The sequence below is a fragment of the Chlamydotis macqueenii genome, chromosome 17 (genome assembly GCF_036417535.1).
Source record: "Chlamydotis macqueenii isolate bChlMac1 chromosome 17, bChlMac1.mat, whole genome shotgun sequence".
Taxonomy (NCBI): Eukaryota; Metazoa; Chordata; class Aves; order Otidiformes; family Otididae; genus Chlamydotis; species Chlamydotis macqueenii.
The window spans coordinates 4,135,957-4,154,937 of NC_141572.1; the positions used below are offsets into that span (position 1 = coordinate 4,135,957).

The 18,981-nt window shown below is 58.1% G+C and overlaps 1 protein-coding gene across 11 annotated transcripts in view; it reads right to left on the minus strand.

The window, feature by feature from the left end:
• Positions 1-18,981, minus strand: part of NCOR2 (nuclear receptor corepressor 2) — a 239,535-nt gene that overhangs the window by 32,498 nt on the left and 188,056 nt on the right. For all 11 annotated transcript variants that reach the window (XM_086761836.1, XM_086761831.1, XM_086761837.1 and 8 more), the window contains 5 exons: positions 15,733-15,875; positions 10,770-10,917; positions 7,735-8,290; positions 3,386-3,506; positions 2,196-2,433 (listed from right to left, as the gene is read on the minus strand). In XM_086761836.1, coding sequence (XP_086617962.1) covers positions 2,196-2,433; positions 3,386-3,506; positions 7,735-8,290; positions 10,770-10,917; positions 15,733-15,875 — 1,206 coding nt within the window. The remainder of the gene's footprint in view (positions 1-2,195; positions 2,434-3,385; positions 3,507-7,734; positions 8,291-10,769; positions 10,918-15,732; positions 15,876-18,981) is intronic.

Genomic DNA, 18,981 nt, shown 5'->3' on the forward strand with positions numbered 1-18,981 from the left:
GGAGCTGGCCCCTCGCGAGGAGCTGGTGTGGGGCTGAGGGCTTTGCGGGCTGTGCTGGACTCTCCTGTTTAACGCGAGGTCCGTGTAGAGGTGGAGTGGCAGCACGATATCTGCAGTCTGGATGCCTGCCACTTCACTGGGACGCCTTGGAGAGCAGGGGAGGGACGGGACGGGACGTACACAGATCTGCCAGGACTATCTGGCTATCTCCCCTCTAACCCCTGATTCACAGCCGGGATGCGCTCCAAGAGGCAGAGGCAGCGCTGAGCAGCTGTCTGAGTCCATGCCCGTTCGGAAACCGAGGTTATGGAGGACGTGATTTCTCCCCTCAAGGTGACTCTCATCACAAACCTGCTGGTTTTCAAATGAGAGATGCATTCCCACCGCAAACAGAGAACACCAGCCTATGGCTCCCGAGGGTCTGTGCACAGCCCAGTCCCACACTGGTACCCAGCACACGTGCACAGCTACACAGGGTTTGGAGATCATGCAGCTGGAGCCCAAGACCTGCTGAGACATTTGCAGGGCATTAGTTTCAATAACACGGCAATTCAGAGCACTACAGAGGTGTCAGAGGAGAGAACGAAGTGCTTCATATCATCAGTGCTTTGCAGAAAACAAAGCCATAAAAAAATCCACCTGGGTATCATTCCCTTGCCAACAGCACCAATGGTGCCAACAGGTCATGGAACGGCACGGTTAATCTCCAGCCCTTAAACCCTGCCTTGCACCTAACGCACACCAACCCGCCCCATCTCCTCATCCTCCTGTGGCCAGGAGGAAGCTGAAGCCGCAGCGCTGGGACACCGGCAATGCAGAGCTCCAAATCTGAGTGCTGGCCGCGCCACCCAGCTCACCAGGAAGCTGAGCTGCGCTAGACAAGATCCGCACAGGATTACGGCACAGGAGGAGATCAGACCTGACTACCTGTCGCTGCCGGGGAGAGCTGGGGGGGAACTGTTCTGCCTGGGCAGCAAGCACCAGCACAGCGGGATGAGATCAGCTGGGGATGGGACTTCATGGGTGGCAACAGCATGACTCGGGGGAAACTCCCTTTCTTTCAAGGTGAACGGTCACCTTTCTTGCTTAAATGTAAAACATTCTGGAAGCGTGATGCACACATGGTCCTATTTACTGTTTAAAGAAAACGTGGCCAAGTGCCAGCAACCAGCTCTTCTTGCAAGAACGTTGTTCTGTCCAGAGGGACATGACAGCTTGAAGAAGAAATACTTGGCCCTGGACACTGTAGAGCAGGCTGCTAAGATCCTGGCTGCCGGAGGGTGAACTAGTGCAGTGATTTTCCAGCAAAGATCACAGCCCAGGTCCAGTGCAAATCTGCCTCATCAGTGCAGTCTCATCCACCTTGCACCCCCACGCAGAAGCAGGTCATTTGTGCAGATACACCCATCCCCGTGCAGGATCCAGCCCTGGGGATCATCGCACCCACCCAGCCCAACTTCCCTGCTCCCCTGATTGCGGCACCGGTGACAGTGTCTCATCTTCACGCGCAGCTGAAATGCAGGCTGGCCGTGAGGACAGAGACACAAACTCTGAACGGGAACAGACTCTGACACTGCGATTAAAAACACATTTAGAGGATGGTCTCAATTAGGACTTCTCATCTCTCCTTAACCTTCATCCCCAGGTGCTCGAGCTAATAACACTTGAGATGCTGTACGGTGGGAAACTCTGAATTGCTCATTAGGCAGCCAAACCACATCAGAGCTATTCCGGGGAGAAAGCTCTGGGAATCTTTACAGGAACCTCTGGACTCCGAGTCACAGAATTAGCATTGATTTTAAATGAAATAATGGTCCCCGCTGAGCATTAAAAGCATTCTTTATGGAAAGCCAGCAAGGTAGAAAAGAGCCATTGTACCCGGAGCCCTGGCATGCCTCCAGGCCCCTTTGCTCTCAGGCGAACGGCAGAGACGCTAATAAAGGCAATCTTCACGTCCTCAGCGCGCCGCGCTGGCCCGGTGTTGGCTGTAGGCTCAATGAGACATGATGTACTGTCTAATGAACATGGGAAATTAGCCATGCCTCTCTGCTCCTGCCCCAAGATGCTATTAAAGAGCTTTCAAGGGTTGAAGCAAGCTTCCACCTAAGTGGAGGAAAGCTGCCGGCCGCGTACAGCTGCACACACCGGGTATTCCGTGCCGATAAACATGCAGCAGCACGCGCGCGCTCTCCTACCTTCCTTGTCACCCACAGCGGGGCTCCTGCTCTTTCCCCTGGGGCTGCTGCTTGGCTGCTGCTGCTCCTTCTCAGCCTGCTGCTGCTGGGACTGCGACAGCTTGCTGGGGGGCACGTCCTCGCGGGCAGACTCGTGGGCTTTCGTGATCTGCTGGTGGTAGAGGGTCAGGGCGTGGGGAGGCACCTGAGGCTTCACGCTTCCGCTCTGCAATATCCCCTCCGAGAAACCTTCGGAAATCTGCAAAGCAATAAGAGTTGGTGACACTGGCCGTGTGCGGTTGACATCCATAACAGCCTTGGAGACATCAAGGTGCTTGAGAAGCACCCGCCCCACACCATCACCGTAAGTCTTGCCAGCCCAAACAGGGCTCCAAAGCTCACCAGCCACAGGAGATGAAAAAAGCCCATAACAAAGAGTACCAGCTCTGTGCTGGTGGCACTACAGGACAGCCTCAGACCTGCCTTGCCTAGAACCTCTCGTTTGTAGGTAAGTGCTTACGGCTTTTGCCAGAAGTTACATTACAGCAGCCACATCTTAAGCTGTAACATGGGAAACTGGAAGAGCATCAGGAATGGGTCTTCCATGAGTATTCAAAATCGAAAAGCAGGGATTTGCCTCCTCCACACCCTGCGATGCTGCTCCTCTGGTGCTGACCCTGAAGATACCAGGGTACGTTTTGTCACAGCCCAAGCCACTGCACCAGGAGGAACCAGCAGCCTCAGAGAATACATGTTCTTTCAGTACATGGCTACTGGGTAGCCAAAAAGGAAGACCAAGCAGAGCTTCTGGAGGAGGAAGAGCATAAATGCTTCTTATGTTGTATCCTTGAAGCATGAGATGAAGAGAAGCACAGGGCTGGGAAGGTACACACTTGCTTTTTAAAGCAACGGGAGGCAGCAGTCATATGGTGAGAAGCTTTTTCTGTCAAGACCTCCCACAACTTTCTGATAAAAGAGCTCAAAGGACATCCAAACGCTGCTGGTAGAGCTGCTCCAGCAGTTGGGAAGACACTTTGCACAGAGAGCACCTTGCCTGCTGGGTCCTTGCACCACCCAGGCACAGCTCTCTGCAGAGAGAGCCTGGCTGTCCGCAGGGATAAGCGCATCCCTGCAGCCCTGACGCACGGCATGCAGGAGGCACGCGTGGCTGCCGTGCTCCCAGTCTCCTCTCTCTCTGGTGGGGTACTCACAATGGGAGGGATGGCAGCAGCACGCTGCTTCAGCTGCTTCAGATCCAGTGGCTTCTGCGGCGAGGAGTTCAGCCTGGCATCGCCGGCGGTGTTGAGCAGGCTGGGCCGGGGGGACAGCAACCTGGACACAAAACACACATGTCAACCGGGCAACACCACGGACAAGCTCCACGCCTCATCGCTCCCCCACATCCTGCACCCCTCTGTTTTACCCACAGCCCCTGGACAGGTGTCTCAGCCTCGACCCTGGTGGGCTGCAGGCACCCCCAGGTTGTTTTGGTCTATGAGGCCAGGCACAGAGAAGAATGCAACTGGGCCAGCAACACCCAGATAGCAACTGGGGCAGCTTTGCCACGGGATGATGAGGCTGAAGGGAGGCGGGATGGGATCTAACTCACGCTTTCCAAAGAAGATGACCCTTACGGGGCTCCATGCTCAAACAAGACCATTAAGTCCAGCTCAACAGGGTCTCAAGTCCTCTTTCCTTCATCCACTACGCTCACTATTTCTAGCAAATCTGCTGCTGTCCAGAATAAACCCAAGGGAGAACTGGAGCCTGGAGCTGGGAGTTACAGAGCAGGGCGACCAGTTCAGATTTCATCTGCGCATCACGCTACTCTCCGGAGCTCACATATGGTGCTTGCACAGCGCTTGGGATCAGCCCCACGCTCCTCTTCAAGGGCTGACTTTTATCAAAGTGCTGAAGCCTGGTCAAGCAACCACGTGCACACAACTGGGGCACCTGGAGCACTCGAAAGATGAGAGGCTGGATTTGGATGGGACTTGGTGTTCAGCCCAGCAGCTATGCAGCCCTGCGCCCTCTCCATTTGCTCTTCCCCTTGGCTGTTTGAGCTGTCTGGTGGACACTCAGACAGCCACGCTGAGCCCCTGTGCAAATGGTGAGAGGTGGGCATCTCCATGGCATGACCAAAATGGGATGGGGATGGAGTCATGTGAACCCTACAGATCAAACCCTCAGCATGTCCAGCTCCTCAGGCTGTGCCGAGACCCCAGGGACCACATCTCTCCAGACTATCCCCGCTTTCTCTCCTTCACAATTCCCATTTGTTGAAGCCAGTTCATAGTTTTCAAGCTTTACAGCTTGATTTGTTTATTTTAGCTGTTATTTCACTGCTCTCTTCAGCCTATAAATTTCAAGGTCATCCCACGCTTACCCTTGGATGAGTAAACAAGCGTGGCGGGGCCATGTGCGGGGAATAAACTCATCACGATGCCGGGACAGCCCCAGCCCTCGCTCGGTGCAGTGCCGACCTCCAGACTGGGACTGGGTGCTCCGGTTAGACACCCCAGGGAGACCAGGCGACGGGCAGCAACTCTGAGCTGCTCCCCAAATAACTGCAAGGATGTCTGCACACGGGGCCACGCGGGTGTTGTGAAGCCATGCTGCGGGGGACATGGACTGCTAAGACACCCCGGCACTTTGGGCTTTGATTTTGCCCAAAAGAAGCCAGTCTTATTTTTATTATTGTTTTTAAAAAGGCAATTTTTTTTTCTGGGCAAGCCTCATCTGAGAGGCAGGGCAGCCAGCGCAGGCTGCCAGCACCACACTGGCTCGGCTCTTGGTGCCAGCAAAGGGCTCCTCTCCTGCCACTTCACCCCTGACGCCAGCGCTGCCAGGCCGGTAACGCATCACCCTCGGCTGAGACGGGTCCTGGTCCTCACTGGGAGGTGACAGGCCCAGTTCCGTGTCACTGTCACCGCTCGTGGTGCGGCCACAGCTGTGCTCAGCACCGCCCTCCTCCTTGGCATCTGTTCTTGCGGGACACGTAGCCACACAGCCTGATTGTCAAGAGACTGGCAAGCCTGAGTGGCAAGTGGCGGGCAGAGCAGCCATCCCAACAGCCACCCCACGCACTCGTGACACTTGCAGAGATGCGTTTAAGCACCCTTAGGATCCCTTTAGGCACCCTTAAGATCCTCAGGTTTCCCAAAGCCCTTTGTTGCGCAAAGGCGACAGCTAACGGATTTCCCCGATGGGCTCCAACAAGCCAGCGCCACGGCACCAACTCATCTACGGCTGAGCCAGCGACGGCGACACGCAGCGCAGGGCTGCCTCGGTGCAACGCTTACGGGCCGGTGTCTCCTCCGCGCTGCAGGCCTGCAGCAGGTGACTGCATGGCCTGCCTCCTACGTTCCTGTCCAGTGCGGCCTCCTGCTGAACCGCCGTACCGGCAGCGCTAGCAGCAGCCCTCCTGAAGCACACGCCGCAGGGAACCACAGCCTTCTTCAGCTCTGATGAGTTAAGGCTGCCACTCCTTATCCCAGACTTGTCTTTACGGTGTGAGCTGCAGGAGGACCCAAAAAAGGCTGCCCCGACGCTTCACACCAACCCTGCACCCCTTTCCTCTCGCCACGGGGACACCCCAGCCACCCTCTGTCCCCTTCCGGGAGATGCGGCGGACAGCTGGAGGCTTTCGCAAGCGCAGGGAAGAGCACCCACGCCCCGCTGGCGCTGGGCGGGTGGGCGGGCGAGCATCGGGTGATGCGGTGACGGGGCGGCTCACGCGGCTGCCTCGGCCTGCTCATCGCGAGTCACGCTGCGGCAGCGGGGCTGCGGTAACCGCCCGCGAGCGAGCGGCCCTCGGCTGCTGGGAAACGCAAGGGAGCAAAGCCACACGGGGGAAGGGCGCGGAGTCCCCGCCGGGAGCAGGACGATGCCAAAACCTCCGATTCGGCTGCAGAGCGCCCTCGTGGGTGCTCCCGGGCTGGGCAGCACCAGGCGCTGGTGTTGGTTGTGGCTTTTCCGTGCCAGCAGGCTCTGCTATCGCCCTCACTTCGCCGCACCAGATAAGAGGAGCGGCCCGGGAGCTGCGGGATGCCTGTTTAATGTTTAATAATCCTGGAAGCTGGTAACTGTTTGACAAGCGAGATAGGCGCTGACTCAGCAAGGAGCCGGGGATGAAAAAGCCGTTCCCAAGACGACTTGCTCCTTTGCTGCTGGGAAGTCGGTGCGAGCCGCTGCTGTCCTGTTTTCGGCTGGGTTAATGTTAAACTCGAGGAGTATAGCCCCGCTGGCCTCACTCTCCCCTGCTGGGAGGTTTTCTCCCGTCTGGGAAGGAGGAGAGGGTGGGGAGGGGTGGTGCTGGACTCCGGCCACTGCTGGAGAGGAGCACTGCAGCCAAGAGGCCTCAGCCCTGCCACGGGGCCGGGGCCAGCGGCGTTCGCACCACCCCTCAGCATCCTCAGCGCCGCTTCCAGCTGCTCAGCAGCAAGAGGGGCTGCTCGCCGGGACGGCCGGCAGCGTGGAGGATGCTCCCACACGAGCAGCGCTCACCCGCAGGCTCCTGCATCCGTCACAGGGAAAACGTGGAGGCCGTTCGGGGTGGTGAAGACGCACGATGGTTCCCTACCGCCTCGTCCTGCTGCTCTGCTCACTTGGTTTTTTTTAAACTAGCCCCCCTCCAGCCTGGCAGCACCCATCTTGCTGCCAAACTGCCCCCTGCAAGCCCACAGGAGGGATGTGGGATGCAGGATGCCGGATGTGGGACGCCAGCCTCCAGTCCCAGCCCAGCTGCGAGGCAAGGAGGGACTGCTGTCCCTACGTGCACTGGTAGGGTGGGCTCAGGAGTCTCACCTGGCCCAGGAGCCAGCACGGATGGAAGCAGGACGCGTGTATTCATACATATTCATTAAAAAGCAGGAAACCTTCTCCCCATTTATGAGAGGGGTCAGAGGTGCCCTGGGCTGCCGGCCCCGGGGGTGGGTGGAGAGCTTGGGATCGCAGCGGCGCAGGTGAAGACCCAGTGGCATGGCTCCAGGAAAGCCTGCGCAGCCCACACCATTCTCCTCCCTTTCTGGCCAGGATGGATAATTCACCCCTACCAATCCAAGCAGCATCTCCGCCAAGGGAGCGACTCGCCTCCTCTCTGCACTGGGAACGTGTCCCTGCTGTGACTTCCCTCCTGCCAGCACCGACTCAGACAGAAACCGTTCCCAACCCCGGACACTGGCACACAAGCCTGCGCCTCTGCACAGCTCCGCTGTCCCCGAGGGCACGTCCTGCTTCGTTGCATCACCCAGATGCGCTGCTGCCAGCAGACACAACGGCTCTGCACCCAACACCTGCCTGCGGCCATTACCCAGGAGCACCCATACACTAGGACACTGCACTGCCCATTTTGTCACGGCCCCTTTGAAAGCAACGGCCAAAGGGTGACAGCCACACGAGGACGCAGCTGGGCACATCCCCTCGCCTGGGGGAGCACCTGAGCGGTGATATTCCCAAGAAGGAGCTCACAAGAGTGCACGTGGGCACTGCGACACACAACAGAGATGTTCATCTGGCCCTCAAGGTCATGGACTTGCCCACCTCTCTCCCTTGCTCCTACCTGCTCTTGTCCACAGCATCCTGCTCGTCCATCTCGTCCGCGCTGCAGGTCGCGCTGGAGTCGCTGTCAGGGTTCACCCCGGGACCTTTACTGCTCTTATGACTCTCCTTCTTCTCAGCCTTGGGTGTCCCCTCCGTCCCCGCTGTCCCTCCGCTGCTGACGCTGCTATCTGCCTTCTTGTCATTCCCCTTGTCCTTCTCCTGGCTGTCTTCGCTCTCCTCCTTCTTCACCTCGCTCTTGCAGGGCTCTTCGCTCACCTTCTCCTCCGGCTCCTCCGTTTTTACCACGTCCACCACCAGGTCCTCCTGTACCTTCTCCTCGCTGCTGGGCGGCTCAGGAGCCGCCTCAGGTGGAGGGCTGGCAGCAGGAGCGGGGTTGGCGGCGGGAGCCGGGGGAGCGTCGGGGGGTGTAGGAGCCTCTTCCAACTTGACTGCCGGTTCTGCACCAGAGTCACCTCCCGGTCCGGGTGGTGCCTTGGCCCCGTTTTCGCTGCCTTCTTTGGCTTCAGGCCTTGGCGAGGGAATGCTCTCAGTGTCGGAGCTGTTATTTACTGCGGCTGAGAAAAGGGATGAAATAAAAATAAGGATCAGCCCGAGATTCTCGCTTCCCATATCGCTGCCTCCACCCCCTCCCTTGGGAGGAGAACGCCCTCGTTCCTCCAAGAGGGAGACGATCCCGGGGCTGGGAGAGCTGTGCCGGGATCCCCGGATCCAGAGCCGTCTAAGCAAAGGGATGCCCCGGGGGCCTCTTCGCTTGCCCAGCACGACTGTTGTTAACCCCCACCCAAACACAAAACCACACACGCCCAAAAGCCTGAAAGATAAATGACTGGAAAGCTGGATTTTAAGGGAAAACCCTGGCTGCTGGTTGGATCTGGAGGACAGGACCTGCTGCCTCCTCACCCATGGCTCTGGATCAGCTCTGCTCCCCCGGGACCAGGCACCTCGCTGGCACCCTGCTTGCTGACTTACGTCGCCCGTGTCCCTGGCTCTGCCACCCCAGGGCAGCTGAGGATCATCCCAAAACACCGTGCGTGTTTGTTGTTATTTCAGCCGCCAGTGGCAGAAGAAAGGAGGTCAGGGTCGGTGAAAGCAAAGCCCTGGCAGTGCGGCGGGACAGGTTAATTATTACACGGACAGGATCACTCTCAAATCTGCCACCAACGGCTTGAAGGGAGCTGGAGGCACCAGTGTCCGTACAGCACCGCAGATGAAGGTGCTGCCTAGAAATCGTTTCTATGGCTGGGGAGAGGATCGCTCTCTCCAAGCCTTTGCTGGACAAATGCATCCAGAGCCAAGAGCACCAGGATACTTCCACAGTCCCATGGTCCCAGGAATCTCAGCCTTCTCCAACCTTTACTCAGTTGCAATCAAGCAACGAGTTGTCCCATCCCTCACCCAGGGATGAGGTTTACCGCGCATTCGGACAAACTCTCCCTGACTGCCACTTGATGCCACTCTGAATGCCACGTCGAGACATCTAGTGGTGGCTTGCCCCAGGCTCTAGGCTCCAGCACACTCCCTCCGGATGCTGAACCTGTGGTCTACACTGTAACCCCCATACCACGTCCTTCCCCACCTCCCTAGCCGGTCCCCTGACGCCCAGCTATTGCCTGAGCACCCCCAAATGTCACCCCGGAGCCAGCAGCTGTCTCGTGTGTACCACCACCCTGGTACTTCTGCGCCCGTGACATTTCATCTCCCCTCGCTTACGCCTTTCCGCAGCTCCGTAGCCCACCCCAGCAGCAGAGCGGGAGATGAGGCTCGGAGCGTAAGGCTCAGGAGCATGTCAAGAGATCCGTCTCTAATCTCCAAAACACATTGTTTCCTCTCAGGCACTCTTACAAAGAGCAATCACTGCCTTTTACTTTGCGCTTCTGAGTCACGTATCACCTCGCACAAAGATTTACCTGGAATTTGCCTCGTAATGAGTCACTTGCAACGAGGGTTTGAAAAGATTTCCCATTTCCAGTCCCATTAGCCTGGGTGCCAAGGCCAGGAACCAGCATGGTGCCAAGAGTGCTGGTTAAGTTATTAAATTACCTTGACAAAAGTCAAACGGGGCTATTGTTGGAAAATTACGCACATTTTCTCCAAACTCGCTGCCGCGCTTTCTAAGCGACAAATAGCTGAAAATTGTCACTTGCAAGTTGTTTCCTTCCTTTGGTATGGCTGGGAGGGAGGAAAACGCTGCCTTAAAAGGGAAAGGAGGGGGAAAAGACAGCCAAGGTACACCAGCCTCGCCGGTGGGAGACCGCAGCTTCCCCGGCCTCTGCTGGCAGCGCAGGCTCCGCTGCCCGGGGCAGCAGCCGCAGCAGTGCCCTGACGGGACGAGGATGGGCACATGTGAACCTCAGTAGGTTATTATCCCTTCTTGAGCCCACGCTAAGCTCCTCAAGAGCCCGTGGCGGCGTCTATCTAACCCTGTCGAGTGCGCAGGGACACCCCACCCCTTCGGGGGAAAACACCATGAAATGTGGTTTACAAGAGCACATAAGCGTGCCAGGCCCCAGTAAGCTGGGTGCTCTGGGGAGCGTGGGCTGATGGAAACTGGAAACCAGAGGGCTTGCTCTCCTCCAGAGCCAGGAAAAGCTTCTGGGAGCACTCCAAGTTGCGGGTGAGGCCTTTATGTGCAGCCTTGATGCGGAGGCCAAGGAGCCCCTGGGCCACGGAGGCTGCCGTAAGCCCCCCCGCGCCCCCCGGGACCCTCGTGGGTGCCTGGCAGCCACGGCAGAGGCTGCTGGTAAGAGAGCTCCTGCTCCGCACATCCTTCCCAAAATAAACACCCCTCCGGACAGACACAGGAGGGGACAGCGATCCAGGGCACTCCTTGCAAGCATGAAAATCCAGAGGCATCCAAAACGCCACGAGCATCTCGTGCTGCGGGATGCTGTCACCTCAGTGTGGCTTTGGGGTGACAGATGCGACACCCCTGCCAGCGCTGACATTTGCAGCCCAGAGCCGCTGCGCACGGTGCCTCTGCCGCAAGCGCACAGCAAAGCTGGGAGAGCTGAGCGCAGCCCCCCACCGCCTCACCTTCCGCCTCCTCGGCCATCTCCTCCTCATTGCCGCTCGTCCCCGACACCTCCATCTCCTCGTCCTCAGCTGCAGGAGGGAAGGCGGCTTCTTCGTTTTGAACAGCGGTGCCTTTTTTCTTTTTTCTCTTGGCGTTCCTTTCTTTCTCCTGGGGAAGAGGCAGAGGATGGTGAGAAGGAAAGCCCAGTGGGACAGGGAGCAGACAGCACTGGTCCTCCTCAAAGAGTCGAGAGGAAAGCTAACACCTCCATGGTTCCCCTGGTAAACCCTCTGAAAATCAATCCTTGGGGCCAGACTTGCCTGTCAAAATCCTGGCAGCATGGTCTCACCTGGCCAAAATACTTTGATGACTGTGCAATGGCCAGCCTGGCTCCACGCGGAGCTCCTGCCCCAGGCGGCAGCGAGCCTCCAAGGGAGGGACGGCACTGACACACGGACAAGGGACGCGCAGGCAGCAGCCACCAGCGCTGGGCTGGCAAGAGCCTGCTGGTCCCGCATCGCTCATTAAGCACGTGGAACGTGTTTGCTCTGCACACTTCCAGGGATCACCTCCAGCTACACAAACACGCGTGGCTGCAGCTTGACGCTCATCTGCCGATAACGAAGCTGATGCCCCAGATACGGCCCAGCCAATGTTTTCGTGCACCAGCTCTTGTGTCCCCTATGGCAGGCACTGCCAAGGGACTTTGACTTTTTTGGCAGGAAGGCTGTCACCGGTGGGGACGCTCTGTGCGGCACGGCATCCTGAAGGTGAGCTGCCCCCTGCCCCGTCCTGCCCAGGACGGCCCCTTCCCCACTCACCGGGGCACGTGCCGCAGCCACGAGGGCAGGGAGAGCTGCTCCCTCTCACCGACCCGAAGGAAAAGTCTTGACTTTGCTATTGTTTCCTGCTCCTGTTGCTTGAGTAAATATTACCAGTAGGAACAGGCCCATCATCTCCGGCTCTCCCTGCAAACCCCACACGGATGACGTGTGTAGGACGTTTATTTACATGGATGAAAAGATAAAGCCCTGGTGGAAACGTTAACTTTGCTGCTGGATCCCTGTGCTGGGAAGAGCTGGTCCCCCTTCCCCCCCCAACTTTTCAACCCTTTAAAAACTTCCAGATAAAACAAACAAATACAACTGCTTTTTGCTTAGAAACGCTGCTTGCTCAAAATCTATTTTTATCGAACTGGGCAGGAGAGAGGGAAAAAGGCACTTGAGAAAGCGAAGGCATAGAGAGGCGGTGGGGGGAAAGCAGGGCTCTGTGGTCCCCTCGCTCCGTCCCAGCAGCGGCGGCGATGCCCCGGCCCTGCCAGCGTTCGCGCCTCCGCCACGGCAGCGATTCAGCAACCGCACGTTTGTGTCTGAAGCAGCAGTTCCCCATCACGCTAACGCAGTGACAGAGTGCCGACGTTACTATGGCAAAGATTTCTCTGCCTCTTACTCACGGGTCCGTGACTCAGCCTCAGGCAGGAGCGGGCTCCTCGCTGGGGAATTAGCTGGGAACCAGCCTCTGCCTCAGCATCCTACTTGGCCAGAGCCCGGGGGCCGGCGGCTGCCGGCAGAGTGGAGCAGCGAGCTGCCCCGGTGGCACCACGGGTCCCTCTCCAAGCAGACCCCACTGCTGGTATTTGGGGAAGACGATGTGATGCTTATTTTGTGCTAGACCAGCCCACGGGGTCTCTGCTCTCTACCGGCCACCAGGTATTTTTGCAGAAGCATCCAGGACTTGGTGCCACTTGTGCAGTCTGCCTTGTCAAGACCACCAAGGAGACACAACCAAAAGAGCCTCCAGACCCCGCTACCCACATTACAGGTACCTCCCATCAGCCCCAGCCTGTCCCGAGAGCAGGACCAGGCAGTCCCAGACTGGCGTGACGTAACGATGCACACTGGAGACCGCACCAGGATGAGGTCTAACCATGGAGTGACTCCCGTGTGCGGCTGTGGGATCAGCCAGCAGCGATGGGAAGGGGCAGAGCAGTGACCCTGCAGGCAGGACATCCCTTCCACCGTGGTGGGGAGGGTCTCAGTTCCCCACGCCAAGAGCAAGGCAAGGCAGACTTGTTCACTCTCCAGAAGAAGAGGCCACCAGGCTGTCCTCCTGAAGCGGCTTTGCTGTGCAAAGCCAAGACCACCCAGAAAAAGAAAAGAATTGCAGAGATGTCGCTCAGAGGGGTCCGAAAGATCAGTTCTCCGAGCAGGATCAGCACCAGACCAGGAGATAACGCACCCATCTTTGCTGCACAAGCCAAAACAAGCCCCAGCAGGCACTAGACTGAAGTGACAACCACACCGCAAAGACGCCCTGGTGAAGACAGCGCTTGATCTCCAACCGCTAACAAAAAGAGCAGCTCCGAGGACACCGTGTATCCCAATACCCTGCTTTCCTTAAATGCCGAGATTAAAGAGCGCAGCGTGCAGAAGGTCAAGGCTGAGTGACGCTGATGCCTGGGACAGATCCGAGCTGCTCGGCAGCGGAACCAAGCCAAAACACACAGCGGGGCAGATAAAGCGAAGCCTCAAGGTGGCCTGACCCTGCCCCAGCAGCAACAGGCTGCCTGTCCCATGGCGTGGTCAGCTGGCAGGGACACCCCGATCCGTCGTGTTTGCTTGCAGAGGGAGGAGGGCGAGGATCTGCAGCTTCCAACCCCATCAAGCCAGGACCGCAGTGGGATTTCTCCTCCCCAAACAGGCTGGAAAAGGGTCTCATGAGCGCCGAGCAGCTCGGGGCAGATGGGAAATGGAGCTGCTCATGCTGACGCAGCCCACGCACGGCTCCCTGGTCTCTGTGTGCTCTTTCCCCGGGGGAGAATCTCTCCAGAAAAAAAGATGGGTCTCAAAATTAAAACCCCAAACATGGCATGTGGAAGTGTATGGACCACGTGGGCTCTGGAGAGGCGGAAACGACCATCATCACGCCTTCACCCTCTGCAACCCAAACTTTCTCCTTCCTAACACTCCAGATGCTCAGAGGGAGGGTCCCCCTGTCCCCAAAGCTCCTCAGGCTCCAGTCAGCCATGCTCCAGCACACAAGGGGACAACGTCCCAGCATGAGGAATGAGGACGTCCTGCTCCATGCTGCACCATGCTGTGTTTCGGGGACAGAGGGACCTTGCCATGCTCTGCTTCCCATTCCACACCAGTCCCTGCCGCCTGCCCGTCCCTGCAGCTCCTCGGAGTCACCTGCACCCTGCCGAAACCTGGTGTCACACCTACCTGGAAGAGGAGGCTACAATATTAACGAGCCCCATTTGGGAAACAAATGAGATCTGCTAATTAAGTTGACTCTCATTAAGCAAGAGGAAGAAAAGCAGAGCCACAGTGTTTCCCCGCATGTGATCGGCAATAGCTGCTGGTGGCGAGGTCAGGGAATAATTTGGGGGTGTCATGGCAGAACCAGGCGATGCCGCGCTGCCTCGCCACGGGCTTCCTCCGCAGGGGTCACGGCTGACTGCTGGCTATAGGGTGAGATTAGGAGGCTCGGTTTGCTCGTGAATATATTTGGGAGTCAGGAAGGAAGGTCTATGGCAATTTAATCTCAGTTGTTCTTTTATTTTATTCAGCTTTCTGGCATCTGCTGTTGCCACAAAACAATAGAGCACAATAAATAACAGCTGAACGTTCATTGTTTTTCTCCACAACCGAATCGCATAGCCTCCAATGCTCAAAAAATAAAATGATGATGCTGATATAAACTGCAAGTGAGAGTGAGCAATTAGACCGGAGAAGTCTAGCGGCTGCCTTGGAGGGACGGATGCAGGGAAAAATGTGGCTCTGCAGAAAAAACACTTCCGTGATAAAATTTCTGCAACATTAGGAAGCAGAGTAAATTAATATACACCGGCTCTGCTGCCAGCTAAGCCGTACGATCTGCTTTCAGATTGTCCCCAGTAATGAACAATGATATCTTTCTAATGCCACATTTTCCATTTGGAGGGCTTGATGTGCATTTCATTCCATTCTTTTTATCAGTTTTGGGGTCTTTTATGTAGTTTGTTTGCTTTGTTTCTAAAAACAATTTGGTGAAACACGGAAACACAGGAGTGTCTCTGTGCACAGAGAATTAATAAAAAACAATCGCCGATGTCTTCTCTTTCTCTCATTCCTATAGACTGACTAGGATATTAAATTCCTGGGTGAGTCATTGAATGTTTTCCTGTCTTTCTTTTTACTCTCGCTGTAATAGCTTGCTTGGAGAGATTCCTGCATTGAACATTGTCCTTTGCATTTTCAAAGCCCCCCTGGGGGTTTAGCCATGTGAATTCTATTAGCCACAAACCAGGAACCCCAGGATACTCCACAAATGAAATAATGATAATCCTTAGTCGCTCTTAGCAGTCTGTCCAATCTCCAGAACACCAAACCAACCCCGCTTCATTCACACCCTGCACCGCACGCCAGCAAAGAAGCGGCATCAGCCCCTTCTGATGGGGAAACGGAGGCATGGAGAGACGTGCGCATCTGCTCGCAGCCCCGAAGACAACCGACATCTGCGTCGGGACCAGCCTTTCCTGCCCTTGTCCTAAACCCCCGAACTTCTTTGGGGCAAACCGGCAGTAACTGCGGTACCCGCAAGGCTCAGAGCTGCGGCACCCAGCTGGGCGCCCCGCTCCCTGGGCTGGAACAGCACAGCCTTGCTGGCCTCACAGTATTTGCGCAGCTGGGACGGAGCTCGGGTCCTGGCCAGCACACCACAGCCCTGCTCCTCCTTCTGCTCCGGCTTATCTCTCCGAGTACCAGCCACGCTCCAGACACCGAGGAATCTCCCACACAGCGGCTCCCCCTCCTCCAGACCTCCTGGGGCCATATGGGCGGGCAACCCTTTCCTGCACTGCTTCCCGCTCCCCAGTCCCCAGAGTTTTCACTCCAGTGCATTCTCCGAGCCGATAAAGACCCGCCTTGGCTGCGGGAAGCACGCGAGCACTCTCTGGGAAGTATCTACGGTGCCTGGTGCAGGCTGAGACGGGGCTCTCACCATTTTCAGTTTGTGCTGCTGTAGGATCTCGTCCAGGTTCTGCCTCTTCTTGTAGTTGAAGTAGAAGTTTTTGCACTGCGACACGGTCTTGGAGCCCACCATCCTGGCAATGGCCGACCAGTTCCGCCCATGCTCAAGGAGACCTGCGGTTGCGGGAGGGAGAAAGGAGAAGGGTTTAACACCAGATACGCTTGCACAAGGGCAGCTTTATCCACGCAGGATGGGAAACATCCTCCGCGCAAGCCAAACTCCACAGGAACAATATGGTCACCAGCACCCGTCTCAATGGCTTCCTAGGCCAGGGGATGACCTATGAGAGCCTGTTTTTCTTTCCAAGGGGGGAAAAAAGGCACTATGCTGACTGCCTCCGGAACAAAATATGTTCCACAGCCACGTCTCAGCCAGCCACCAGGCAGGCAGGAGGGTGAGCGCTGCTCCCTTCCCTTTGGGATAGCTGCGGAGGTGTTGCCATGGCCAGGAGAACTTGGGGCAGCAGCTCTTAGTCCCAAAGGCTCTCCCCACCCTCCTGTGGCCCAGTGATGACTCTGACTGGGGGTGCCAAGGCAGTTCAGAGGTTGGGAGCACGGAGTCCCGTTATGGATGGGGAGGAAGAGCCCTGGCAGGGAAGCCCAGGCGGTGTCCCGGGCTGGGAAGAGGCGTGCCGGGGGGATCAGCACTGATCGCAGGCTTACGAGCAAAAGCCGGCTTCCAGGGTCAGGCATGGCGCCAAGGGCGGGCAATCCCAGCCAGACAGTGCCACCCGACCACGGGGCTCCTGCCAGTGCTAGGGCAACCCAGCAGGGAGGAGGAGGAGGAGGAAGGAGCAAGTCAGCACCCTGTGTCCTTGCAGTCTCTGCAGGGGTGTCCGGGCACCCGCTGTCCCACAGCTGCAGGTGGGAGTCGGAACTGCAGCCCAGGGATGGGTGCACTGGGCACCCTGGTCCATCCATCCCAGGCTCCTGGAGATGACCTGGACGAGGATCATCCAGGCTTTCTGGGAAATAAAACCTCACAGCCTGCAATCCTTCCTGGTGTGTGGCTGGTCCTGCTGGTGGTGGCCGGTGGGGCTGGAGCTACCACCAGCCTGCAGGATGCTGCCAGCCCAGCTGGGTCCTGCTGGTCCGTCTGGCTCCTGGCTGCCCACATGATGCCACCGTCAGGCCAAGAGCTCCTCAGGTCCTTGCCTGCATCTTGTGCAGGGCGCAGGACGGAGAGACTACGAGCCCAGGGGCACGGTACAAAAAGTGACTTCAAGATGAAAGCCAGCTGGGAATGAACCTGCCAAAGAGCATCTTCCTCTTTCATTAGGGGTTTTTCTGCCCAGAAGCCACCACACATGAAGCCTGGGAAGAGGCACTGCCAGCGCATCTCTTGTCCACCCACAAACTGCTCCTTGGCTGCTCTTGATGTCGTGAGACTCACTACGGTCCCACGTTAGGGCTCCTGGTCACAGCCCTGCTCGTGCCTGGGAGCCACGGCAGCTGTGCCCCGCTGCCAGCCTTCAGCCCCGCTGCTGCCACGTGTCACATCCGAGCCCCAGCGTGGACCCAAGGGCCAGCCCAACCGCTGCTTCAACCCAACAACCACCCTCCCGCCCCGGGACAGACCCATCTCAGCCCAGCCACAATCAGGGCCCGAGGGACGGACTGCCAGCCAGGCTCCGTGCACCCGCGGCATGGAACAGACGGCACCAGGTATCCCAGCAGAGATGAAAGCCCCCCTTCCCTTCCTAGGTCCTGGAGAAAACCAGCAGTACCCAGTACCCAGCACAGCAGGAGTTAACATCCCGTTGGTGCCTGTATCCTGCTCCATCCCAGCACCAGGGCTTATCAAATTGCATATGAGAGGCAGGCATCACGGGGCTGAGCACCACAAAAGGCAGCGGCAAGCCAAGAAACAAGTTTGTGCTTTAACTCTGCAACTCCCAGCCTCGCTCCAGCCAAACCCACGACCTCTGTCACCCCACTGGCAGGCTGGGACTTCTTAAAAATAATAATAAATAAAAAAAAAAGAGGACGTCCGGCCACCGACCGCGAGAGATAACAAGCCCGGGCAGGAGTCCTCCCCCCGTGTTGGTGAAGGCTGCAGGGGAAAACAGGACGGTCCCCTGTGTTCCAACTGAGCCCCTGTGTCACAACCCACCGCTGCCGTCCAAAGCAAACAAGCGGCTCGGCCCCCTTCGCTTGTCGCTGCGCTGGTGGCCCCGCAACGAGTGTGACAGCTGCGGCCGGAGCCGTTTGCTGCGCCCCGGCAAAGCCCCGAAACGCCAACGCTGGCATCGGCACGCCGTGAGCTGCGGTGCGTCGGTGGGTGAGATGCCGTGCTGTCTGTCGGAGGGAAGCGGGATGGTGCCGGAGGGGTGACGGCTGCTGGGGGAGCGGTCCCCAGCATGCTGTGACCTTTGGCAGCCGCGGGCGATGCCAGCTCCTGGCTGCCCTTTCCCCTGCTGAGGCTCGCCGTGCCTCTGCCCACCGCAGGGCTGGGGGATGGGGACGGTGCCAGAGGAGCCCGCAGCTGGCCGAGGAGGGCTGGGGGACAAGGACAATGCCGGAGGAGCCTGCAGCTGGCCGAGCAGGTGGCCGCGTCCGTGTCCGGCTCAGGAGGAGGAAGCCGCCTGCAGCCCTGCCCGCGGGACCCGGCAGGGAGCTCAGCCGCTCTTCTCTTTACATTAAAACCAGAGCAAACCAGCAACACCTGCTTCCCCACGCCGCAATTATCCGCACGCTCAAGGAGGGACCAGCCCCGACACTCCAGGACATGTCGGTGAGCCCTCACCTCACCGGGCACACGACTTGATGAGCTCCGCCAGCCCGCAGCCCCCAGCCCCTGCGTCCCCCAAACCACAGCCCCGTGCTCCCGGCACACCACCCTGCCTCGGCATCGCACGGCACTTCGTTCCGCAGCACGACTGAAACTATGACTAACCCAGTTATCAGGTCTTAATGCTGGCTTGGGGCAGGGGCTCCGGAGGAAGGGTCCACACGCAGCCGCACGCAACCCTGAGGTTAACCCCATCCTTTGGACTTACGTGCTCGGGGTGCAGCTCCGGCGCGCAGGGAACACACCCGGAGCGTGCAGCGGGCAAGCCGGGAAGGACGCGGGCGGCAGGGCACTTCTTCAAAGCCCCCCCGGGCACGGCAGCCCGCTGCAAAGCGCCGCGAGTGCTCCGCTCACACCCTCCCCACGCATTTTGCTCGCGCTCCCTCGCAGCAGCCGGAGACGGAGAAGAAAGCAAAGTCGGTTCCTTAA